The sequence below is a fragment of the Zootermopsis nevadensis genome, unplaced genomic scaffold, assembly GCF_977971745.1.
Source record: "Zootermopsis nevadensis isolate Lab colony 2312 unplaced genomic scaffold, Znev_1.0 Znev_ptg000006l, whole genome shotgun sequence".
In the NCBI taxonomy this organism is placed as follows: Eukaryota; Metazoa; Arthropoda; class Insecta; order Blattodea; family Termopsidae; genus Zootermopsis; species Zootermopsis nevadensis.
This window is the reverse complement of record NW_028259138.1, coordinates 8,759,541-8,786,985: the sequence shown is the minus strand read 5'-3', so window position 1 is coordinate 8,786,985 and position 27,445 is coordinate 8,759,541. Positions and strand designations below refer to the sequence as shown.

Genomic DNA, 27,445 nt, shown 5'->3' with positions numbered 1-27,445 from the left:
TCTGAACTGCATCAAATCAAATTCCATGAGGTGTAGGATGTTAGGTTTGTATCATCAGTTTACAGCTGTAGGCCTGACAGCATATTACTCAAAACCATTCAATTACAGTTAAAATAATAGCTGTCAGTACTGAATGGGTTAAAGTTTTTCATAAAGACCATATTCAGAGGTAACAATCATTTAAATGTGCAGTAGACAGACAGACCAGTTATTCAAAATATTTGATCTAAATGACAGAAAGGATTTTTTTTTATTTGATTGAAGACTTTTTCTGTCACTATTAAATCTCATTCTTAAAATTTAGAGAAATTAGTGTTAGGGATCTAAAGCCAGCATAGCCCAGTTGGTATTGTCTGACTAAAGACAATGACGGGTTTGATCCCTGGCAGGGGCAAAGGATTTGCCCTCTGTTCTGTGTTAAGACTGGTTTTGGGGCCCATCCAGCCTCCTCTCTAATGGGTACTGTGGGAGGGATCCTTTCCCCAGGGGTAAAGTGTGGTCAGGGTGTGTACTGGCCCATGTAGTTCCAAGGCCAAGAATGAGTAGGGGCTATATCTCCTCCCAAAAGTGCTTCCATGATGTGTGGTGGAATATCTTTATTTTTTAGTGTTAGGGGTCTTCTTTTTTTTGTGGCTCTGTAATCCTTAACAACCTCGGCCTCCCGATATATGGGAAATTCCTTTATCTGTTTTAACATTTGGTAGGGCTTCTTGGATTTGTGGTCAGTCCATTGCAAGGCCTGTTTCTGAACACAGGAAGATATAGGCATACATCCATGCATTGAGTGGGATTCAAACCCATGGCCACAGGATTTGAGCAATGAAGGCCAGACCACACTGTCACTAAGACCAACATTGTTTTGGGTTTACATTGGAATTATAACTGCTCATCTCTGACCCCAGGATGTTCGTGTGAAGACATTTTAATTCAGCCATGGATTGGGCTAAAGAACGGCAATTGGTAGTTGCATCCTTGATGAACAAGGTAAAGAAGTATACAAAAGCATGATATTTGAACTTTTGAAGGCAGTAAAGCTGTCTTGTGCTCTGGAGGCCCTCCTCGGTATTATAAGTCTTTCTTGTATTGTGGTAATATTGTTTACAAGTGTAAGACTGTAATCGTGCGTGGATTGAAGTGGGGTGAAGGGGGAAAGATAGCGTCAGCCATTAACGCTTCGGACGTCCTGTATTCCTTGCAAGTCGAAGTTTACAGTCGCGTTCTATACCCAAGGTTTCTGTTGTTTGCTACGTGCAGTGTGGCAGTACACTTACCTATTGCTGTGTTGGATTGAAAATAATACAAAAAAGTATTCCTTGCTCATCTTTCATCCAGATCAGCTTGTATGAAGGTACAATAGAATTAGAAATAGAATATAAATATTATCTGTGACTTGTAGACTGTGCACTATAGACGAAAGCAGTCATTTCTAGTCGACGCGATTGCCACAAATCCACAGTTGTACAATGTATTCGTGAATTACAGTGGGAGGATCAGGATAATGTTAATAAATTAATTTGGTTTTCTGTGTGTTGTTCGAAATTGAATAAATTAATTCTACTGTTTCTAAATGTTTGATAGTTTCATTTCAAGTACGACAGACATTCAATGAGAATACTGCTGTAACCTGACTTTTTTGTGATAATCTTAATGCCATTGAATGTATTAATTATAGCATAGGAATGAACAAATTACTGTGTTTATTCTCCTGGATTCCCTTTTTTTTGCGTTTCCTAAGTTTGATAGCAGACGGGCATCGTTATGCTATGCAATGTAAGTACAATTTAGAATTATAACCTTCATGTACCAAACACTAATCTCAGTAAATATCAGCAAGAAGTTTACTGTACTGTAATTAAACTATGCAGAAATCTTCCTCCCATTATAAAAAGTCCAGATTGCAATATAAAGAAGTTTAAGCAAGCAAGCACTAAAAGATTCTCCTATCTCACTCATACTCCATTGAATAATTTACCAAAATTTCTCAGCTATTATAAATATATGTAAGCATTTGAGGTCATGCTTCCATGTGTATTTTTGCTGTAAAACTGTAGTTGACTAAATCACTGTCATAAACTATGTAATTTGTATATGTATTAGAAACAAATAATGTATTTGTGCTGTAACATGTTCTACATCCCCAGCTTAGGCCTATGAAGGATCTATGGGATATAAATAAATTCTGTTTGTCTTGTGTTATGACTATGATTAGGTGTAACTTTACTGTTTGTATGTTGCCATTTGTGATGGAGTTTTTATATAAATTTGCGAATATGTGTTTTGTCTGCATCATTTGTAATTTGTTATCTGATGGAGCTGGTGTATAGTAACATGTTAACTTTTGTGTTAAGTTTTAGCTTTCTACAACATAGTTAAGACTTTTTTTTATATCTTAATTGCGTCATGTTTGTGTTTTATTGATGCAATATTTTATTTTCCGTCTATACACAAACTTAAAATAATGTTGTTTAAAATTACTTAAAATTATAACATTCTCAGTGAATACTGCATCTTGTTACATTTTTATTTTCCGTCTATACACAAACTTAAAATAATGTTGTTTAAAATTACTTAAAATTATAACATTCTCAGTAAATACTGCATCTTGTTACATTTTTATTTTCCGTCTATACACAAACTTAAAATAATGTTGTTTAAAATAAAATATTGTATAGTTCAGACTGTTAAATCTTACGGATATGTGTATAAAATCATAAGGGTTAAAGTATAAAAATACTGTTATCTGTCTTGGTTTATATGAATGTGTCTTTGACTCTCACCCTAAAGGAAGAAATTGGATTCAGTGTGTTGACTTGGTCGTATAGGTTATGATGCTGTGTAGTGGTACAGGTGTTTAAAAACGTTCTTGATGACATTTTCACTACTGTGAAAACCTCAAATGTCATATAGTTTCAGAGTGTTTGAGAACAAACTCCTGAGGAAAAGATTGGCACATGTCAGATGGTAACAGGAGGGTGGAGCAAATTGCATAATGTAGAATTTTATATGAAGATTCCTGTCTTCTTGGTTGTTGCGCTGTGTAGTCTGGTCGATGTTAACCAACGTTTCAGAGGTCATACTGCCTCCGTCATCAGGGCGATGATTATCAACCAGACTACACAGTGCAACAACCCAGAAGACAGAAATCTTCATACTCACTGCTGTGAAAACCTCAAATCTTACATAGAACTTTATATTATTATAATACTTTATTTGGATATTATTCATTGTCCATCACCTTATTGTATTCAGTTCATCAAATGTTACTGTGTTGAACATTTCTGGGTTATGTATCACAGATAGGGTAAAACAGAAATGCACAGAATATTATAGTTATAAAATTTGAAAGGAAGAGATAATTAGCAAAACTAGTCACAGATATGTCCTTTAGGTTGTATTGGGATGGGTGTTGTGAAAGTGAGTGTTGTGGGTTGGCACATAAGTTGTGGCTGTGTTGATTACTTATCTCCCAGACTAATGTTAAGCATGCATCAGGGTAATATAACTGTGAAAAGTGTTATTAGTGGGGTATTTTTGATCAGCAATATCCAGAAAATTAAGACATTACTTTATTTATGAATGTTTGAGATGAAGGTATGTCAGTTTTAATATCATGGACATTATTCTAGAAGGTGGAATATGTTAATGGCTTTTGATACTTATAATTATGTTACTGTTTTGTAATGAAGTTAGTTTTTCCTGTTTCCTCTAGATTGACAAGTTTTCGGATGGTAAGAAGTCATATTGCTCATTCTTACTTTTCCACTTCTGCACTTGCATTAGCACAGCCTTCAGATAACTGAAATATCTGTTTGCTGTATCCACGTTTTGACCCGGAAATGTCAGGAGCAAGTGCCTAGAGAGTGTGTGATGTTACTAATCTTATTATTCTTCAGTTTGGTCGCCTTAGATCATATTTTCTGTCACTTCTCATTGTGATTTTGTAAACTTTTCATCATTCTTTTTCAGGCATGATCTTTCTGATATGTCACATATTTTAATAAATTATGTCTTCCCCCCCCCCCCCCCCCCCCCCCCCCCCCCCCCCCGATCCATTAGACATGTCAGTCTGTTGTATTATTAAAGAAGTCTGATAAGTGATGGTCTAGGGTCAAGTTATTGAAGTTGCGGTATGTCTGAATGAAGAGTGACTGCCTATTAGAAATAAATCCATTTTACAATTAAACTTTGTATCTTTAAACACCTCATGTAATCAGTGTGTTTCCTTTCAGAACATGGATACATATTCCAGGTTAGATACAATTAACAGAACTATGAATTTATATCTGTAGGTTACTTCCAAGCCACAAATCATGATGTGTGATGAACTAGTTTCAAACTTGCACAATACAGAGGATTCTCTTCTAACAACAGTACCAGAAATTATAATGCAGGGAGATGAAATATTTCCATCTCTGAAGGAGACTTTGGTGAGTGTTTATGTATGAAAATTATTCGCTGAACTATCTTCTGTGTTGTAGCACTGTGTAGTCTGGTAGAAGTGTACTGACATTTCAGAGGACTTGCTGCATCCATTATCAGGGCAATGGTGATAGAGGCAGAAATTATCTCTGAAACAATAGTAAAATTCTTCCACACTGGATGGCACTACAGCCCAGAAGACAGCCGTGTAAATACTCGTTGCTGTGAGAACTTCAAAAATTCTAACTCACTCACTGAATTTACATGACCAGAAAGCTAATTATTTTGTGAGAAGAATGTGTTATTTTTTAATTTCTGTCTCTTTAAGTCTACAGGAATATTTGTACATTAGAAGGGTTTAGTGTATTCATATTGTGAATTTCAAGTAATATATTTCAGTGAGATTGAGTAAGCCCTTATAACTTTCTTCTCATGCATGTGCCACTCTGATGATGTTCACATAATCAGAACGTAATAAGGTTTTCCAGTACAATACGTGAAACCAACTCATAGGAACATTTAGAAATTTCATATTGTGATTATTAAGTAGAGTTTGTCACATTTCTCAATTATTCAGAACAGGACAAAACTACTTTTAACTGAGTCCGTTTGAAACGAAATAGTATCTTATACAAAATATGTAATTGCCCAACCTTAAAGCTTACTTAAGAAATGTAACTCTTAAAGAGCTGTATATGTGGGGTACTTACTTAGCAGGCTATGTACTTTGCCTTTACTGCAGTAAGATCTTTTCAATATCTTGCTACAGCAACACAAGGTTAGAGAGGTTTCTTGCAGCGCACAATATTGCCAAAATTTTGCATGTTTAAGAATTTTTAATATGAGAAATAATAGTGAGATAAAATTTAACCTGAAAGGACTTAATGTTAATTTGAGGGCATTCCCTATTATATTTTTGAAATCATTATGTTTAATTGATAATTTTACTGCAGAATGTTGATATAATCAAAAGAGAAGGTGATATGGATGTTCTTGGTGAAGAAGATTCCACTGGCATGATAACTGATGAGTTTTACGTACCATCATTTTGCACAATAAAGACTGAACCCAAGGTAAACTTTGCTTTCAGCTGATTTTTGTGTTTCTTATTTGCGTATGCACTTACATGCATGTATGTGCTTGCATTCTTACAGTATAAGTCAGTCTTAATATGACATCCAGGTTTGAGAGTGTGCAATGCTTTCATTTGCATGCAGTAGGTATAAAGAAACAACATTTTTGCAGCTTAATAATTTTGTTCTCTTATGCTCCTGCAACTAGCCACAGTGGTCTAGCGGTTAGAACTCTGGCCTTGTGTTCCTGGGGTCTCGGGTTCGATTCCCGGCGGTGCCCGAATTTATAACTTGTGTTGGGCAAGGCCGTGGTCTAGGCAACACGGAGTTTTCCTCCGGGGGCTTCCCCGGTTTCTCCGTGGCATCCCAACAATTACTCCATTCACACACAGAAGAAGGCAATGGCAAACCACTTCTGGATCATCTGCCAAGAACGTATATGAACAGGTCCCAGTCCGAGAAAAGGATGGAAGGATCCTGTTCATACGGACCTGTCGTCAGACAGAACACTAAATAAATAAAATAAAATGCTCCTGCATTCACGAAATCGTCAGTACGGGATCACATTGCATAGCCTAAATTGAATAGTGTGTATGTATCCATTATCTTGAACTTACTATGTGATAAGAGGAAGACAGTAATATGAGTCAGATTAGAGTGGATATTTTGTATGAGCCATTGAATAAATTGGGCCTTCAACGAATGTAGAAAATGAAGTGCTTCACCAACCAACCATAAAACTTACATAAAAAATGTAACTACAGAATAAAGGAGCTGTATACATCTGGACTTAATGTTGGGTACTTGCTTAACAAGCCGTGTATCTTGGCATTATAGCCATAGGTTACTTGTAAAGTCCTTGCTTCAGCAAACAATGTTAATTTATTTTCTTACGGCCTACATGATTCTCATGTCTCAGTAGCTTTGTTGTGAAAAAGACTTGAGATATTTTGTCAGTTTGAGGGCAACCCCTATTCCATTTCTGAATCCCTGCATTTATGATATCAGAATTTTAGAAGTTCCACTGTGGAATCTTCTATTCTGCATGATTATTATTCAGTGTTCTGTCTTATGACAGGTCCATTGCCCTGCTCAAAAAGAGCTCTCCAGTTTTCCCTATTCTCAGCTTCTCATTTTAATTCCTGGAACTTCATCTTCTTTCCTTGTTTCAGATCATTGGTTAGCTGTATCAGTCTTCTTCCCAGCCCTCGCTTTCCTTCAACCTGGCCTTCGATGATATCACTCAGTAACCCATTCCTTCTCATAATATGTCCCAGCCAGTTAGCTTTCCTTCGTGTAATCGCCTGCAGAATGTTTCTTTGCCCGTTGTCTCTCCTCAATAATCTTCGTTGGTCACTGGATCCGTCCACCTGATCTTCTCTATTCTTCTCCAACACCACATTTCAAAACTCTCCAGGTATTTCTGTTCCTCCTTCCTGAGTGTCCAAGTCTCTGCTCCATACAGCGCGACACTCTAGACATAACACTTCACTAGTTTCATCTTCATCTCCAAGCCCAACTTGCTAGTGACAAGTATCCTCTTCTTGACGAAAGCTGCCTTGGCCATGGCTATCCTTGCTTTTACTTCCTTGGTGCATAGAGCGTCCGTCGTGATTATGCTTCCCAAGTACTTGAAATGCTCCACATTCTCCAGCTGTTGGTTTCCAATTACAACGTTCAATGGTTCTGCTCTCGGTGCTATCCTCATTACCTTTGATTTTTCAATGTTGATTTCCATTCTATACTCGCTACTTGTTTCCACTAACTTGTCCATCATGTTCTGTAATTCCTCCTCTTCCTTCGCCAATACTACTAAGTCGTCTGCATACTTCCTCCAATTTTGAAGTCTCCTGTTCCCTCCAGAGCTTCCTTGGCAAGCCATTCCCTGTACAGGTTAAAAAGAATTGGTGATAAGCAGCATCCCTGTCTTACACCTCTACTATCTCAACGCTGTTGGTGTCTCCTGAGTCTGTCTCCTTTTTGCACATGAATTTAATTCATAAGAACTGTATCATCTGAATGAGTTGTGTGTAATTTATATTTTTATTGAAGGATGTTGATATAAACTCGGTTGAAAATTATGTGGATGCTTTGAGTGAAGAACATTCCACTGGCCTGCAAACTCATAAGGTTTACATACCATCACCATTTTCCATAATAAAGGCTGAACCCAGGGTAAGCTCTTTTTTTCCAGGTAATTTTTTGTGATTGTTATTCATGTGTGTGTACATACATAGATGCATGGGCTGTGATGGGCAGGGGATCAAGTTGGCTTGTGTTTCTTTTCTGAGGAATGAAGAACAGACTCAATTTGAGGAATATTTGCTACTGTTCTGTTTAGAAACCTTTATTATTTCCACCCAGTTTCTGAAACCATAAACATGAAAATAAATATATTTTGAATATGACATTTCTCTGGGCTGCTGTGCCATGTAAACTAAAAAAAGTGACTGATGTTTCATAGCTGCTTACTTGCTCTATCACCAGGGTGATTTCTTGGTCAACTAAGCAACTATTAGCTTCTCAAGAAGTTTTCACGGAATTTCTTGTGTTTTTATAAAGCAGTGAATAACAAATTCCCGTATTTTGCGTGTATCTCCTGTGTATATTCTGGTTATCATTTCATTATGAACTTTTATTCTTTAATGGTTTTTCCAAGTACCCAAACATTTCCTTGTGATAAAATTTAGATACTTAATATGGGTGATGGCGGTTTTACAGACTTGCATCGGTTTACAGGAAGTTGTATCAGATGGGCATAGTGAAACGTGTCTAGTTTCTAATCATGATGGAAGTGAGCTCATCAAAGTAAAAGTTGAAGATGTGACAGATATACAAGAGGAAGAGGATCCACTTCAAATAACTTCTCCAACAATAAAGTCTGAATGTGAGGTGAGTATAGTGTAATGAATTTTCAGGAGTTTTTCTAACAACGTGCATGTCTTGGTCAAGAAAACATGGGTTCGGAAGTTATGGAATGAGATTCTGGGGAGTACACTTGGCTTAAGTGATTTTTATGCTATTCTTTTCTTCCGAGACATAACACCCTTGAACCTAATAAATATCCATATATTATTAAACAGTCCAGTTGATGTGTGTCAAACTCCAGGCTAGACTAGGAAATTAGCTTTGTACAATCAGCCAGAATCTAAAGGAAGTAGCACATTTTAACATCTTTGCTATCACAATGAGTAAAAAAATATGTTGACCAACACGTTCAGATGCAGATCTACTACAGGGTAAGAACTACATGACCTGAGTGACTAACATTCAAGGTTTTAGCATAATATCAATTTTGAGACTAAGGTTTGGGTTCAAATGCTGGGGACTGTTTTCACGTTCCATACTGAATGAGCTGTTTTAAACCTGTTTTCAAGGAGGGCAAATGATTTTTGGATTATATAGCAGACCTTCCAATAAATTATGGTCATGTAATGGGACTGGTTTTATGTAATACTGATTGACATTTTATGCCTTACTTTCAACTTATTTCTTTCCTTCCATTTTGTTTATCATAATATTTTTTTCCCTCTTATTTTTAACAGAGTCCATTGAATGAACATCAACCTATGCATGGTGAGGATCAACTCATACATAGTGGTGAGCGTCCATATGAATGCGATGTGTGTAATAAATCATTCAGTAGAAAGGGGTACCTCAAGAAACATAAACTCATACATAGTGGTGAGCGTCCATATGAATGCGATGTGTGTAATAAATCATTCAGTAGAAAGGGGGACCTCAAGAAACACCAACTCTTACATAGTGGTGAGTGTCTATATGAATGTAATGTGTGTAATAAATCATTCATTAGAAAGGACAGCCTCAAGATGCATCAACTCATCCATAGTGGTGAGCGTCCATATGACTGCGATGTGTGTAATAAATCGTTCAGTAGAAAGGGGGACCTCAAGAAACATCAACTCTTACATAGAGGTGAGTGTACATATGACTGCAATGTGTGTAATAAATCATTCATTAGAAAGGACAGCCTCAAGATGCATCAACTCATACATAGAGGTGTGCGACCATATGACTGCGAAGTGTGTAATAAATCATTCAGTAGAAAGGACAGCCTCAAGGTGCATCAAGTCACACATAGTGGTGAGCGTCCATATGACTGCAGTGTGTGTAATAAATCATTCACTAGAAAGGAGCACCTCAAGATGCATCAAGGCATACATAGTGGTGAGCGTCCATATGACTGCAATGTGTGTAAGAAATCATTCATTAGAAAGGCAGACCTCAAGGTGCATCAAGGCATACATAGTGGTGAGCGTCCATATGACTGCAATGTGTGTAAGAAATCATTCATTAGAAAGGCAGACCTCAAGTTGCATCAACGCATACATAGTGGTGAGCGTCCATATGACTGCAGTGTGTGTAATAAATCATTCATTAGAAAGGCGGACCTCAAGATGCATCAAGGCATACATAATGGTGACCACTGATACTGCTGTGATGTGTGTAATAAATTATTCTTTCTGAGTAGTCATCTTAAGGTGCACCAGCATGTGCATAATGGTGAATGTCCATATTCATCTTGTGTGTAGTAAATCATTCATTCAGAGAGGTCATCTGAACGCACATCAAAGCATATTTCATGGAGAAGATCCACATTTGTGATGTGTGGATTCATAAAGTAGAGTAATCACATCATCAGTCATCATGTAATATATACAGTGAAACCTCGATGCTTCGTTTTCGGCGGGGGTGGGAAATAAAAACGATGAATGCGGGAAAACGATAGATGCGGGAAAGCATTAAAAATTTAAAAAAAACAATGTTTCTCTTTCAAAGTTACTTCTTTTTACCAAAAAAGTCTTTAATGGACAACTGGTTTGTCGAAACTTTACGTTTTAGACCAAACAGAGCACTTTCCACGTTCAAAATGTTTTCCTCGTCACGTTCACTAATATTAAGCGCATAAAAGAACGACTTCACTTTCGCCAATGCAGCGTGTGCTTCGGCAAAACTCGGCAAAGTTCGGGCTCGCATTCGTCGTCTTCTTCTTCCTCACCACTCCAACCCCCTTTGCGGACAATAACAGGAAGAATGGAAATACTATTACTGCCGAACGCAACGAAACGTAGCTGTAGAAGACCCTGAACCGCTGGAAACGAGATGAACCAGAAGAATGAAAAGTGCCGCCAGCCTTTCCTTTGTACTTGTAATAAAAGCATTTGTGAAGAAATTCACACTGCACATGCCATCTGGCATCGCTGGAACGAAATATGAGTGCACCCTAATTAAAATCGTAAAATTTCTGACAATGAGCATCGCCATTCACTCCAACTATCACCCCTGCACCGCTGACCCTCATTCCAAAAGAATGTGCTGGTTGGGCGACATAACAGGTCACGGCTACTGCGTATTCCAAAAACATTGTGCGTCTTTCGGTATTAATTTATCTCAAAACCCAGCATTTTAAATTCTCAGAAACGATCATTGCGGGAAAATTGTGGGCCGGAACTAAGATTTTTGAACGATCGATGCGATAAAACGATAGTTCGAGGAACGATAGAAGCGGGAAAATGTAACATTATTTTATATGGGATGTATTCGGGACCGAACAAAACGGACGATGCATCCGGGAAAATGATAGTTCCGGGAACGATGGATAGAGGTTTCACTGTATTACATAATGTCCATATTCCTGTGATGAGATGACTTTCCTCTTTCCTTTGTCAGAGTTATCTACAGACATATAGTGGAGAGCATCCTTAATCTTGTCAGATATAGAATATTGTGATGTGGCGCCAAATGGGCGAACGGCTTGCCATGGAGGGGTGTGGCCATCACGGTATGTTCTAGGACTATGGAATTGCAGGTTTTTATGTTAGCAGTGACTAGGGTTCTGTTACTATTAAGAAAGTTTGTTAAGGAAACTAACTGCTGATCATAAGAACTCTTCTACAGCAATTATTAATTTTTGAAAATAGGATACTGTACTCTTCACTTTCCCTATCAAAACATGAAATTTCATTTACAAATGGTATTATTTCATACAAGTTTATTTTGTAAGCACAGTAATACCTTGCTAATCTGGAATATATGACGGGGCAAGGGTTACCTGGATTAGTATACTTACTAAAAAGTACTAATAATCATTATATATTACTGAAACCACCATACCTGAATATTTAACATTCATTTCCCATTATTTATGAGCGTGGTTCAGAAGATATTTTGCTTTCACTTGACACACTTCAAGAACTTGTTTCCAGAATGTCAAGCCACTTCCTTCAGTAGACCATGGAAGAGAGACAGGCTTCAAAAAGCTGTACTGACTGAGCTAGGACTGATGATTATGTTTGTATAGGAATCTGGATTAGCAAAGTTTTATTGTATTAGTTCAAATCCCTGTAGCAAATTGACTTTACAGTACCAGTATTTTCGTACTTTATCTGCGTTTCTTTGGGGCAGAATTCCAGTCGATCATAATCTATTCCACATTCTCCAATTGCTACCACTTTATGCTGGCCTTCCTGTGCTAGATCTTGGAGAGACTGAAGGTATGATGTTGGGTATCCTGATTTTTCAAACTTACCACAGCTGTTTGGATGACAGGCCACAGTAATGTATACTTTTTCTAAAATGCACAGTGTTTACAAAATTTAGTCCCAATAAATACTTTAATATCCTGAATGAAGTGAACAGTAGAGAACAATTTTGACTATTAAGTTACTAAATAAATTCATGAGAAAGGCCTTCCTTTGAAAATTGCTCACCTTGAAAAGCTTACAACTGATCAGACAACAAATTCCTGCATTCATGGAAGTCAAAAAGTTCATTACCAGTTCAGTCTACTTCCCAATTTCATACCCTATTTCTCTAATATTAATTTTTAAATCCTCTCATTCACACCTGCATCTTTCATATGGTCTCTTTCCTGTATGTTCCACCACCAAACTTTTATATGCATTTCTTCCCCCATTTACAGTACATGCCCATCCCATCTACTCTTCCTTGTTTTAATGATCATAATAAATTTATACAGTGAGTAAAAATTATGAGGCTCTTCACCGTATAATCTCTGTCCTCTCAGCATACAAATATTCTCCTTGGCACTTTATTCACACTCACCCATAATCTATGCTCTTCTGTTCAAATGAGAGATCAAGTTCCACACCCATACAAAATAACAGATATAAATTAAAATTTTCTGTTTCTTAATCTTTAAGATTTTATATGAGCAAAAAATTCTGAACTGAAGCATTTCCTAAACTGGCTGCTATTTGATTTTGTCAACTCAGAATATCTATATAAAATTATTTCAGGTATTTTAAAACAGATGCGCAAAACTGCAGTTCTGTTGTCCATTATGTAAACTACTTGGACCTCCATTTGGTGACATTTCATAGCTGGCAAAAGTAAATACCACCTGAGGAGGTGGGAACCCCACAGCCCTCAAAGTATTTTGGTATGTGAAAGTAATTTTGGTCCCCATAACTGATATGTTGGGTCTTGCTGTAAATAAAAGAAAGTGTACCCAGAGTGATGTTTGTAGTATTAAAAAATGCATGGTATAACATACCAATTATCATCACAAACTTCAGATGGAGACAGGAGTGTAAAATTACCACTGTGCCCCAGAACCACATCACATGTAAGGCACAGGTATTTCTCCACATACATTAGCCTTAAGATGGAGATGAGTGGCCAGGTTCACATCCCCACTTTATACTAATGGGGAAAGAGCCAACACTGAGTGGGCACTGTCAAGTTGGGTGTGATAAAGAGGAAAACCCTCCCAGGAATCAAACCCCAGCTAAGGCAGTTATTTATTCAATCTCTCTAACTTACATTTCATGCTCAAACTGATGATAATATGATGATGTATATAGGTGTTAAATTTGGTCACTTCATATGAAGAGGGTATAATGTGGGTGTCTGAGAACAAAAAGAACAAGGAAAATATATGGACCCAACAGAGATGAAATAACAAAGGACTTTGGAAAATGATATAATGAGAAGGTACATAGTCTGTACTTTTCACTTAATGGGGTGATAAAATCAAGAAGGGTGAAATGAGAAATGCACACAAAACTTTGTTGGGAAAGAATCGCTTGGGAGACCAAAGCAAAGATTAGAGATATTTAAACAGAATTTGGAGAAAAAAGGGGGGTACATAGTGGACTAGGTTGAACTAGTATGGAATAGGGTCCAGAAGCGCACATTTGTGAACAGTGTTGAACGTTAAGGTTCTATGAGCACAGAATGTCATGGCCAATGGTGATGGAGGCAGTAAACACCTCTGAAATTTGACATTTCTACTAGATTACACAGTGCTACAACCCAGAAGACAACCATCGTCATCTATAAACTAATCAAGGAAACTCTACTATGAAATCAGTTAACTTAATTAGTTATGTAAGTGATGATAACAATCAGAACACTGGGATAAGATGATAATATTTTAACTGAATTATAAACCATGTGAATTTGCAAGCTGAAGAGCTTCTCCGCTTTCTTCCAAACTGACTCCTGTGATGATCATTTTCTGCATGCCAATGTCCCATGCTCTTTGAGGTCAGCTTCATGTTTCTTTGATCCATGATAAATTCCTTTGTACATGGAGTCTGTCAGATTGACACTAGTGTCATTTTTATAGTGTTAATAGTTTGTTTACTTATTTTATATGAATACAACAGTATGGATCAATGTTTATATTCCAAGGATGTGGAAAACATCTTAATATTAATACCAACACTTCGTACAAATATGACTATAGTTGTAGCAACTATTTACTATATATATATATCATAAGTTTCAATTGAAATAAATTCAAGTGTGCAAGGAGTGGCAAAAATGAGAATCTTTCAATGCTGGCTTAAACACTGAAATTAATGTTACATTAATTTAACTTTTATTGCCAAATGGAAGAGTATTGGTTACATAATCCTAACAAGCACAATCCTCTTAAATCCTTGCAGTGTTGAATATTAATCTAAAATAAATTGGTTGTATGCATGATTTTATATATTTTAGATAAGCACACTTATGATAACAACAGCTCTGCATTTGGCATAAGAATGTCATCTGTGTGCCTTATGTTTATAACTTCTCCATATATTCTCATCGCCTTGATGACGGAGGCAACAAGGACCTCGGAAACGTTGGTAAACGTCTGCCAGACAACGCGGCGCTAAAACCCATAACAATGCCTTCTCCGTATGTTCAAAACGTAAAACAGTGATGCAAGTACGAATTTACTTGCAAGGAGAAGTATAACTTCTTAAATAGTTATTAAAATTATTTTTTTTCGATTCTTAATTTAACCTTGCCACATAAAATACTAACGCTCTATGCTGTCTGTTGGATTTTCACGAAGGCTGTATAACTTTCGGGTGACAGCCGCGTTGAAAGACGAAGGTAAATAATGTACCCAAGCCGCGAAATCGTACGGACAGAAATTCCCCAGAGCGTAATTATATATGACGTGACCATGATCACAGCACGGTGCCGGCTCCCGTAGCCACATCCATTAGTCCAACGCTTGTCGGTTATCTGGTGGCCCTCCTGGGTATTATCAGTCTTTCTTGTATTGTGGTAATATTGTTTTCAAGTGTAACACTGTATTCTTTTCAACCATAGATTGTGGAAGTAGTGTGAAGGAGGATGGATAGCGTCAGCCTATAATGCTTGGGACTTCCTGCACTCGTTGCAAGTCTAAGATCACAGTCGCGTACTATACCCAAGGTTTCTCTTGTTTGTTACAACCGCGTTCCCGCCAATCGAAACGCATGCAGTGTGGCGTTACCCTTACCTAGGGCTGTGTTGGATTGAAAATAATACAAAAAAGTATTCCTTGCTCATCTTTCATCCAGATCAGCTTGTATGAAGGTACAATAGAATTAGAAATAGAATATAAATATTATCTGTGACTTGTAGACTGTGCACTATAGACGAAAGCAGTCATTTCTAGTCGACGCGATTGCCACAAATCCACAGTTGTACAATGTATTCGTGAATTACAGTGGGAGGATCAGGATAATGTGAATAAATTAATTTGGTTTTCTGTGTGTTGTTCGAAATTGAATAAATTAATTCTACTGTTTCTAAATGTTTGATAGTTTCATTTCAAGTACGACAGACATTCAATGAGAATACTGCTGTAACCTGACTTTTTTGTGATAATCTTAATGCCATTGAATGTATTAATTATAGCATAGGAATGAACAAATTACTGTGTTTATTCTCCTGGATTCCCTTTTTTTGCGTTTCCTAAGTTTGATAGCAGACGGGCATCGTTATGCAATGCAATGTAAGTACAAGATAGAATTATAACCTTCATGTACCAAACACTAATCTCAGTAAATATCAGCAAGAAGTTTACTGTACTGTAATTAAACTATGCAGAAATCTTCCTCCCATTATAAAAAGTCCAGATTGCAATATAAAGAAGTTTAAGCAAGCAAGCACTAAAAGATTCTCCTATCTCACTCATACTCCATTGAATAATTTACCAAAATTTCTCAGCTATTATAAATATATGTAAGCATTTGAGGTCATGCTTCCATGTGTATTTTTGCTGTAAAACTGTAGTTGACTAAATCACTGTCATAAACTATGTAATTTGTATATGTATTAGAAACAAATAATGTATTTGTGCTGTAACATGTTCTACATCCCCAGCTTAGGCCTATGAAGGATCTATGGGATATAAATAAATTCTGTTTGTCTTGTGTTATGACTATGATTAGGTGTAACTTTACTGTTTGTATGTTGCCATTTGTGATGGAGTTTTTATATAAATTTGCGAATATGTGTTTTGTCTGCATCATTTGTAATTTGTCATTGATGGAGCTGGTGTATAGTAACATGTTAACTTTTGTGTTAAGTTTTAGCTTTCTACAACATAGTTAAGATTGTTAAATCTTACAGATATGTGTATAAAATCATAAGGGTTAAAGTATAAAAATACTGTTATTTGTCTTGGTTTATATGAATGTGTCTTTGACTCTCACCCTAAGGGAAGAAATTGGATTCATTGTGTTGACTTGGTCGTATAGGTTATGATGCTGTGTAGTGGTACAGGTGTTTAAAAACGTTCTTGATGACATTTTCACTACTGTGAAAACCTCAAATGTCATATAGTTTCATAGTGTTTGAGAACAAACTCCTGAGGAAAAGATTGGCACATGTCAGATGGTAACAGGAGGGTGGAGCAAATTGCATAATGTAGAACTTTATATTATTCTAATATTTTATTTGGATATTATTCATTGTCTATCACATTATTTTATTCAGTTCATCAAATGTTACTGTGTTGAACATTTCAAGGTCATGTATCACAGATAGGGGAGAATAGAAATGCACAGAATATTATAGTTATAAAATTTGAAAGGAAGAGATAATTAGCAAAACTAGTCACAGCTATGTCCTTTAAGTTGTATTGGGATGGGTGTTGTGAAAGTGAGTGCTGAGAGTTGGCACATTAGTTGTGGCTGCTTTGATTGCTTATCTCCCAGACTAATGTTAAGCATACATCAGGGTAATATAACTGTGAAAAGTGTTATTAGTGGGGTATTTTTGATCAGCAATATCCAGAAAATTAAGACATTACTTTGTTTATGAATGTTTGTGATGAAGGTATGTCAGTTTTAATATCATGGACATTATTCTAGAAGGTGGAATATGTTAATGGCTTTTGATACTTATAATTATGTTACTATTTTGTAATGAAGTTAGATTTTCCTGTTCTCTCTAGATGGACAAGTTTTCGGATGATAAGAAGTCATATTGTTCATTCTTACTTTTCCACTTTTGCACGTGCATTAGCAAAGGCTTCAAATAACTGAAATATATCTTTACTGTTTCCATGTTTTGACACGTAAATGTCTGGAGCAAGTGCCTTTGGAGTGTGTGATGTAACTAATCTTATTATTCTTCAGTTTGGTTGCCTTGGATCATATTTTCTATCACTTCTCATTGTGATTTTGTAAACTTTTCATCATTCCTTTTCAGGCATGATCTTTCTGATATGTCACATATTTTAATAAATTATGTCTTTTTTTCCCGATCCATTAGACATGTCAGTCTCTGTTGTATTATTAAAGAAGTCTGATAAGTGATGATCTAGGGTCAAGTTATTGAAGTTGCGGTATGTCTGAATGAAGAGTGACTGCCTATTAGAAATAAATCCATTTTACCATTAAACTTTGTATCTTTAAATACCTGCAAGCTGTAGTTCTGGAGTTCACAGGTACGAACGACGAAACTACAGCTTGCCGCAGACCAGCTACGGCCACCGGACCTCCAGATAAATAGCTAAGAGCAGGGTCTATTCCTATGAATAACATCATTCGGTGCAGTGTCGCTTATAATACTTTTCGTCAAATATCCTATTCATTATTTATTTTCTAAATCAAGTTTGAGCCATGTAATTAAGTGAATTGATTTCCCTGATGCCACTGATGATGACCTTTTAAGGTTAAAACGCGTATGGCAATAGTGTCTTCTTTATAGTGTTAATGGTTGTTTGTTTGCCTATTTATATTCTAATACACTACACAGTATGCAAAGTTTTCAAAAAAAAATAATAGCATTTTATCCTGAAAATATTTTGTCACTTTGAGGGCAACCCCTATTCCATTTCTGAATCCCTGCATTTATGATATCAGAATTTTAGAAGTTCCAATGTGGAATCTGCTATTTGGCATACTGTCTCCTTTTGCACATGAATTTAATTCATAAGAACTGTATCATCTGAATGACTTATGTGTAATTTATATTTTTATTGTAGGATGTTGATATATACTCGGTAGAAAATTATGTGGATGTTTTGAGTGAAGAACATTTCACTGGCCTTTAAACTCATAAGGTTTACAAACGATCAGCATTTTCCATAATGAAGGCTGAACCCAGGGTAAGCTTTTTTTTTTCCAGCTATTTTTTGTGCTTTTTATTCATGTGTGTGTGTACATACATAGACACATGGGCTGTGATGGGAAGGGGCTCAGGTTGGCTTGTGTTTCTTTACTGAGGAATGAAGAACAGGCTCAATTTGAGGAATATTTGCTACCGTTCAGTTCGGAAACATTTATTATTCCCACCCAGTTTCTGAAACCATAAACATGAAAATAAATATATTTTGAATATGACATAGCTCTGGGCTGCTGTGCCATGTAAACTAAAAAAAGTGACTGATGTTTCATAGCTGCTTACTTCTGCCATCATCAGGGTGATATCTTGGTCAACTAAGCAACTATTAGCTTCTCAAGAAGTTTTCACGGAGTTTCTTGTGTTTTTTTTAGAGCAGTGAATAACAAATTCCCGTATTTTGTTGTTTCTCCTGTCTATATTTTGGTTATCATTTCTTTATGAACTTTTATTTTTTAATGGTTTTTCAAAGTACCCAAACATTTCCTTGTGATAAAATTTAGATACTTAATAAGCGTGATGGCGGTTTTACAGAATTGCATCGGTTTACAGGAAGTTGTATCGGATTCGTGTAGTGAAACTTGTCTAGTTTCTCCTCATGATGGAAGTCAGCTCATCAAAGCAAAAGTTGAAGATGTGACAGATATAAAAGAGGAAGAGGATCCTGTGCAAATAACATCTCCAACAATAAAGTCTGAATGTGAGGTGAGTATAGTGTAATGAATTTTCAGGAGTTTTTCTAACAACGTGCATGTCTTGGTAAAAAAACATGAGTTTGGAAGTTATGGAATGAGATTTTGGGGAGTACACTTGGCTTAAGTAATTTTTATGCTATTGTTTTCTTCCGAGACATAACACCCTTGAACCTAATAAATATCCATATATTATTAAACAGTCCAGTTGATGTGTGTCAAACTCCAGGCTAGACTAGAAAATTAGCTTTGTACAAACAGCCAGAATCTAAAGGAAGTAGCACATTTATAACATCTTTGCTATCACAATGAGTAAAAAAAATGTGTTCACCAACAAGTTCAGATGCAGGCCTACTACAGGGTAAGAACTACATGATCTGAGTGACTAACATTCAAGGTTTCAGCATAATATCAATTTTGAGACTAAGGTTTGGGTTCAAATGCTGGAGACTGTCTTCACATCCCGTACTGAATGAGCTGTTTTAAACCTGCTTTCGAGGAGGACACATGATTTTTGAATTATATAGCAGACCTTCCAATAAATTATGGTCCTGTAATGGGACTTGTTTTATGTAATACTGATAGACATTTTATGCCTTACTTTCAACTTATTTCTTTCCTTCCGTTTTGTTTATTTTAATATATTTTCGTTTAAACAGCTGTAAATCTGGGGTACTTTCTTAACAGGCTATGGACTTTGCCTTTATAGCAGTAAGATCTTTTCAATTTCTTGCTCCAGCAACACAAGGTTAGAGAGGTTTCTTGCAGCGCACAATATTGCCAAAATTTCTCATGTTTCAAAATTTTTAATATGAGAAATTATAGTGAGATAGAATTTAACCTGAAAAGATTTGATGTTAGTTTGCGGGCATTCCCTACTATATTTTTTATGCCTTGCATATAACATAATTTTGAAAACTGCAGCGTGGAATCCGCTGTTGTACATACACATCTTTAGAGTATGTGAACTGTATTATCTGAAATCATTATGTTTAATTGATAATTTTACTTCAGAATGTTGATATAATCAAAACAGAAGATGATGTGGATGTTCTTGGTGAAGATGATTCCACTGGCATGATACCTGATGAGTTTTGCGTACCATCATCATTTTCCACACTAAAGACTGAACCTAAGGTAAACTTTGCTTTCAGCTGATTTTTGTGTTTCTTATTTGCGTATGCACTTGCATGTATGTGCTTGCATTCTTACAGTATAAGTCAGTCTTAATAAGACATACAGGTTTGAGAGTGTGCAATGCTTTCATTTGCATGCAGTAGGTATAAAGAAACATTTTTGCAGCTTAATAATTTTGATCTCTTATGCTCCTGCAGTCACCAAATCATCAGTACGGAATCACATTCATAGCCTAAATTGAATAGTGTGTGTGTATCCATTATTTTGAACTTACTAGGTGATAAGAGGAAGACAGTAATATGAGTCAGATTAGAGTAGATGTTTTGTATGAGCCATTGAATAAATTGGGCCTTCAACAAATGTAGAAAATGAAGTTCTTCACCAACCAACCATAAAACCTACTTAAAAATGTAACTACAGAATAAAGGAGCTGTATACATCTGGACTTAATGTTGGGTACTGAGCCATGCCTCATGGCTCAAAGTGGCTTATCTCCCCTCTCAAAGTTCTTTGGAGTCAGCGGCTTCGAGACCCTGATCAGACAGCAGGGCAGTTAGAACAGTCTGTGTGTGTGTGTGTATGTCGGGGAGTGAACGACTCGATGAGAAAGGCTGAAGGCAAGTCTGTTTTGGGGGGTTGAGTTTGACGTCTGAAGTCACATATCCAACCGGAGTTTGAGCCCTGAAAGGTGTCTTTGTTCTGTCTATTTCTATGTTTAAATATTTTTTATTAAATATTACCTTTGATTAATCGAAGTACTTTTTAATTTGTTGTTGTTTCTCTCTCTCTCTCCCCCTTTTGACTTCACCGCTTTGCCATCCTCAAGCCGTACCACCTCCCGGCCTGGGATGATTTTGGCCTCAGTAACGTATTCCGGCAGTCCCCCAATCAGGGGTTTAGTACTTGCTTAATAAGCCGTGTATTTTGGCATTATAGCCATAGGTTACTTGTAAAGTCCTTGCTTCAGCAAACAATGTTAACTTATTTTCTTACGGTGTACAGTATAGCCACAGATTCTCATGTCTCAGTAGCTTTGTTGTGAAAAACACATGTGAGATAGCATTTTATCCTGAAAATATTTTATCAGTTAGAGGGCAACCCCTATTCCATTTCTGAATTCCTGCATTTATGACATCAGAATTTTAGAAGTTCCTGTGAGGAATCTGCTATTCTGCATACTGTCTCTTGTTTGCACATGACATCGATTCATAAGAACTGTATCATCTGAATGAATTATAAGTAATTTATATTTTTATTGCAGAATGTTAATATAATCTCAGTAGAAAATGATACGGATGTCTTGAGTGAAGAACATTCCACTGGCCTGCAAACTGATAAGGTCTACATACCATCAGCATTTTCCACAATAAAGGCTGAACACAGGGTAAGCTTTTCCTCCCCCCCAGATATTTTTTTGTGATTGTAATTCATGTGTGTGTACATAAGTATGTACATACTTAGATGCATGGGCTGTGATGGGCAGGGGCTCAGTTTGGCATGTGTTTCTTTTGTGAGGAATGAAGAACAGGCTCAATTTGAGGAATATTTGCTACCGTTCAGTTCGGAAACATTTATTATTCCCACCCAGTTTCTGAAACCATAAACATGAAAATAAATATATTTTGAATATGACATTTCTTTGGGCTGCTGTGCCATGTAAACTAAAAAAAGTGACTGATGTTTCATAGTTGCTTACTTCCTCCATCATCAAGGTGATTTCTTAGTCAACTAAGCAAATATTAGCTTCTCAAGAAGTTTTTACGGAGTTTCTTGTGTTTTTATAAAGCAGTTAATAACAAATTCCCGTATTTTGCTTGTATCTCCTGTGTTTATTTTGGTTATCATTTCTTTATGAACTTCTGTTCATTAATGGTTTTTGGAAGTACCCAAACATTTCCTTGTGATAAAATGTAGATAGTTAATATGCGTGATGGCGGTTTTACAGAATTGCATCGGTTTACAGGAAGTTGTATCGGTTTCGTGTAGTGAAACTTGTCTAGTTTCTCCTCATGATGGAAGTCAGCTCATCAAAGCAAAAGTTGAAGATGTGACAGATATAAAAGAGGAAGAGGATCCTGTGCAAATAACATTTCCAACAATAAAGGCTGAATGTGAGGTGAGTATAGTGTAATGAATTTTCAGGAGTTTTTCTAATGAGCATATCCTGGTCAAAAAACATGGGTTTGGAAGTTATGGAATGAGATTCTGGGGAGTACACTTGGCATAAGTGGTTTTTATGCTATTCTTATCTTCCGAGACATAACACCCTTGAACCTAATAAATATCCTTATATTATTAAACAGTCCAGTTGATGTATTTCAAACTCCAGGCGAGACTAGAAAATTAGCTTTGTACAACCAGCCAGAATCTAAATGAAGTAGCACATTTATAACATCTTGCTATCACAATGAGTAAAAAAATATGTTCACCAAGTTCAGATGCAGGCCTACTACAGGGTAAGAACTAAATGAACTGACTGGCTAACATTCAAGGTTTCAGTATAATTTGAAATTTGAGACTCAGGTTTGGGTTCAAATGCTGCAGACTGTCTTCACATCCCATACTGAATGAGCTGTTTTAAACCTGCTTTCGAGGAGGGCACATGATTTTTGAATTATATAGCAGACCTTCCAATAAATTATGGTCATGTAATGGGACTGGTTTTATGTAATACTGATTGACATTTTATGCCTTACTTTCAACTTATTTCTTTCCTTCCATTTTGTTTATCGTAATATTTTTTCCTTTTATTTTTAACAGAGTCCATTGAATGAACATCAACTTATGCATGGTGAGGATCATCCATATGACTGTTATGTGTGTCATAAATCATTCATTAGAAAGGGCTACCTCAAGAAACATCAACTCATACATAGTGGTGAGCGTCCATATGACTGCAATGTGTGTAATAAATCATTCAGTAGAAAGGGGGACCTCAAGAAACATCAACTCATACATAGTGGTGAGCGTCCATATGACTGCAGTGTGTGTAATAAATCATTCATTAGAAAGGAGAACCTCAAGATGCATCAAGTCGTACATAGTGGTGAGCATCCATATGTTTGTGATGTGTGTAATAAATCATTCATTAGAAAGGTGGGCCTCAAGAAACATCAACTCATACATAGTGGTGAGCATCCATATGACTGCGATGTGTGTAATAAATCATTCATTAGAAAGGAGAACCTCAAGAAACATCAACTCATACATAGTGGTGAGCGTCCACATGACTGCGATGTGTGTAATAAATCGTTCAGTAGAAAGGACAGCCTCAAAAAACATCAACACTTACATAGTGGTGAGCGTCTGTATGACTGTGATGTGTGTAATAAATCCTTCACTAGAAAGGAGAACCTCAAGATGCATCAACTCATACATAGTGGTGAGCGTCCATATGACTGTGATGTGTGTAATAAATCGTTCAGTAGAAAGGACAACCTCAAGAAACATCAACACTTACATAGCGGTGAGCGTCCATACGACTGTGATGTGTGTAATAAATCATTCATTAGAAAGGTGGACCTCAAGATGCATCAACGAATACATAGTGGTGAGCGTCCATATGACTGCGATGTGTGTAATAAATCATTCAGTAGAAAGGTGGGCCTCAAGAAACATCAACTCATACATAGTGGTGAGCGTCCATATGACTGCAATGTGTGTAATAAATCATTCAGTAGAAAGGACAGCCTCAAGAAACATCAACACTTACATGGTGGTGAGCATCCATATGACTGTGTTGTGTGTAATAAATCATTCATTAGAAAGGTGGACCTCAAGATGCATCAACGCATACATAGTGGTGAGCGTCCATATGACTGCAATGTGTGTAATAAATCATTCATTAGAAAGGGGGGCCTGAAGAAACATCAACTCATACATAGCGGTGAGCGTCCATATGACTGCGATGTGTGTAATAAATCATTCAGTAGAAAGGACAGCCTCAAGAATCATCAACGCATACATAGTGGTGAGCACTGATATTGCTGTGATGTGTGTAATAAACCATTCTTTCTGAGTAGTCATCTTAAGGTGCACCAGCGTGTGCATAATGGTGAACGTCCATATTCATCTTATGTGTGTAATAAATCATTCATTCAGAGAGGTCATCCGAAGACACATCAAAGCATATTTCATGGAGAGGATCCACATTTGTGATGTGTGGATTCACTAAGTAGAGTAATCACTCATCATGTAATATATATTACATAATGTCTATATTCCTGTGGTGAGTAATATATCTTTCCTCTTTCCTTTGTCAGAGTTATCTACAGAGACATAGTGGAGAGCATCTCTAATCTTGTCAGATGTAGGATATTGTGACGTGGCGCCAAATGGGCAGATGGCTTGTCATGGAGGGGTGTGGCCATCACAGAATGTTCTAGGACTATGGAATTGCAGGTTTTTATGTTAGCAGTGACTAGGGTTCTGTTACTAGGAAGAAAATTTGTTAAGGAAACTAACTGGTGATCATAAGAACTCTTCTACAGCAATTATTAATTTTTGAAAATAGAATACTGTACTCTTCACTTTCCCTATCAAAACATGAAATTTCATTTACAAATGGTATTATTTCATACAAGTTTATTTTGTAAGCACAGTAAAACCTTGCTAATCTGGAATATATGACGGGGCAAGTGTTACCTGGATTAGTACACTTACTAAAAAGTACTAATAATCATTATATATTACTGAAACCACCATACCTGAACATTTAACATTCATTTCCCATTATTTATGAGCGTGGTTCAGAAGATATTTTGCTTTCACTTGACACACTTGAAGAACTTGTTTCCAGAATGTCAAGCCAATTCCTTCAGTAGACCATGGAAGAGAGGCAGGCTTCAAAAAGCTGTACTGACTGAGCTAGGACTGATGATTATGTTTGTAAAGGGATCTGGATTAGCAAAGTTTTATTGTATTAGTTCAAATCCCTGTAGCATATTGACTTTACAGTACCAGTATTTTCGTACTTTATCTGTGTTTCTTTGGGGCAGAATTCCAGTCGATCATAATCCAATAATAATAATTCTCCAATTGCTACCACTTTATGCTGGCCTTCCTGTGCTAGATCTTGGAGAGACTGAAGGTATGATGTTGGGTCTCCTGATTTTTCAAACTCACCGCAGGTGTTTGGATGACAGGCCACAGTAATGTATACTTTTTCTAAAATGCACAGTGTTTACAAAATTTAGTCCCAATAAATACTTTAATATCCTGAATGAAGTGAACAGTAGAGAACAATTTTGACTGTTAAGTTACTAAATAAAATCATGAGAAAGGCCTTCCTTGAAAATTGCTCATCTTGAAAAGCTAACAACTGATCAGACAACAAATTCCTGCATTCATGGAAGTCAAAAAGTTCATTACCAGTTCAGTCTACTTCCCACTTTCATACCCTATTTTTCTATTAATTTTTAAATCCTCTCATTCACACCTGCATCTTTCATATGGTCTCTTTCCTGTATGTTCCACCACCAAACTTTTATATGCATTTCTTCCCCCATTTACAGTACATGCCCATCCCATCTACTCTTCCTTGTTTTAATGATCATAATAAATTTATACAGTGAGTAAAAATTATGAGGCTCTTCACCGTATAATCTCTGTCCTCTCAGCGTACAAATAGTCTCCTTGGCACTTTATTCACACTCACCCATAATCTATGCTCTTCTGTTCAAATGATAGATCAAGTTCCACACCCATACAAAATAACAGATATAAATTAAAATTTTCTGTTTCTTAATCTTTAAGATTTTATATGAGCAAAAAGTTCTGAACTGAAGCATTTCCTAAACTGGCTGCTATTTGATTTTGTCAACTCAGAATATCTATATAAAATTATTTCAGGTATTTTAAAACAGATGCGTTTAACTGCAGTTCTGTTGTCCATTATGTAAACTACTTGGACCTCCATTTGGTGACATTTCATAGCTGGCAAAAGTAAATACCACTTTAGGAGGTGGAAACCCCACAGCCCTCAAAGTATTTTGGTATGTGAAAGTAATTTTGGTCCCCATGACTGATATGTTGGGTCTTGCTGTAAATAAGAAAAAAGTGTACCCAGAGTGATGTTTGTAATATTAAGAAAAAATGCATGGTATAACATACCAATTACCATCACAAACTTCAGATGGAGACAGGAGGGTAAAATTACCACTTTGCCCCAAAACCATACCACATTTAAGGCACAGAGGCATATCTCCACATACATTAGCCTAAAGATGGTGAACTGAATTATAAACCATGGGAATTTGCAAGCTGAAGAGCTTCTCCACTTTCTTCCAAACTGGTTTCTTTGATCCATGATAAATTCCTTTAAAATATATAATAAAATACATGCCCATGAACAGACAGTCAACCCGTGCAGACGTGAGACACCACACAACATGTCTTATGCATAATTCAAAACAAACATAAGATGGGAAGAACGAGAAGACCAGCGAAACATATTACAATAATAAATTATTGAAAGGCATGCATTTAATATAAAACAGTTTTCAAATAAAAAACAACACCTGAAGATGATGTATTACATCGAAACATGTTGTGAAATGAAGAAAAGCGCGCAAATGTAACATCCTTATAGTGATGAATAGCGCTAATTTAAAATTTTAACACCCAAATATAGTTTTGTGTATTGACCTGTATTTTATTATATATTTTAATCCAAAACACAAACATGACGCATGTAAACCTTAAAAATAAATTCCTTTGTACATGGAGTCTGTCAGATTGACTCCATTATCCAAATGGCATATAAACAGGAAGTGCTCGAAGTCTGTACAACCTTTTTTTACAATATCAGAAACAAAATCATACATCACATTTACTCAAACCACTTTCAAATGGACCTATCAGTATTACTTGTCGATTGCATTCAGCTTTTTGGCTTGAATTCTGTTCCTAAAATGACATTTCTATGCTATTGGTTAGTGTTAAAATAAAACAATAAATTATTATTTTACTCAAACCCTCATTTTAAAATAATTTGCATATTTATTAGTCAATCTAATTCATTGAAAAATTTCAGTGCTACAAAATGTATTCATGTTAAAACAAATGAAAATACTTGACATGGACTTTTGCAATGCTAGACAAAATTTGAAATATTTAACTTCAATCATTCAAATACAAAATTATAAGTGTGTTCTTTGTAAGAGAGTTTCACTCACTATGAAAGTATTTTCTTCACTCATATTCAGTACTTTATTAAGAAATAATTCTAGTATCACTTTC

The 27,445-nt window shown here is 36.2% G+C and overlaps 1 protein-coding gene across 1 annotated transcript; it reads left to right on the top strand.

Annotated features, from left to right (window-relative positions):
• Positions 1-108: 108 nt before the first annotated feature.
• On the top strand, positions 109-26,856 carry LOC110831502 (uncharacterized). The gene is made up of 12 exons (XM_087343819.1): positions 109-984; positions 4,290-4,427; positions 5,373-5,492; positions 7,545-7,667; positions 8,214-8,384; positions 9,038-9,940; positions 18,930-19,082; positions 20,084-20,206; positions 21,468-21,590; positions 22,152-22,322; positions 22,967-24,176; positions 24,469-26,856. Exons 1-12 carry the CDS (start codon positions 934-936, stop codon positions 24,486-24,488), a joined length of 3,306 nt encoding a protein of 1,101 aa, XP_087199945.1. The 5' UTR covers positions 109-933; the 3' UTR covers positions 24,489-26,856.
• Positions 26,857-27,445: the final 589 nt, after the last annotated feature.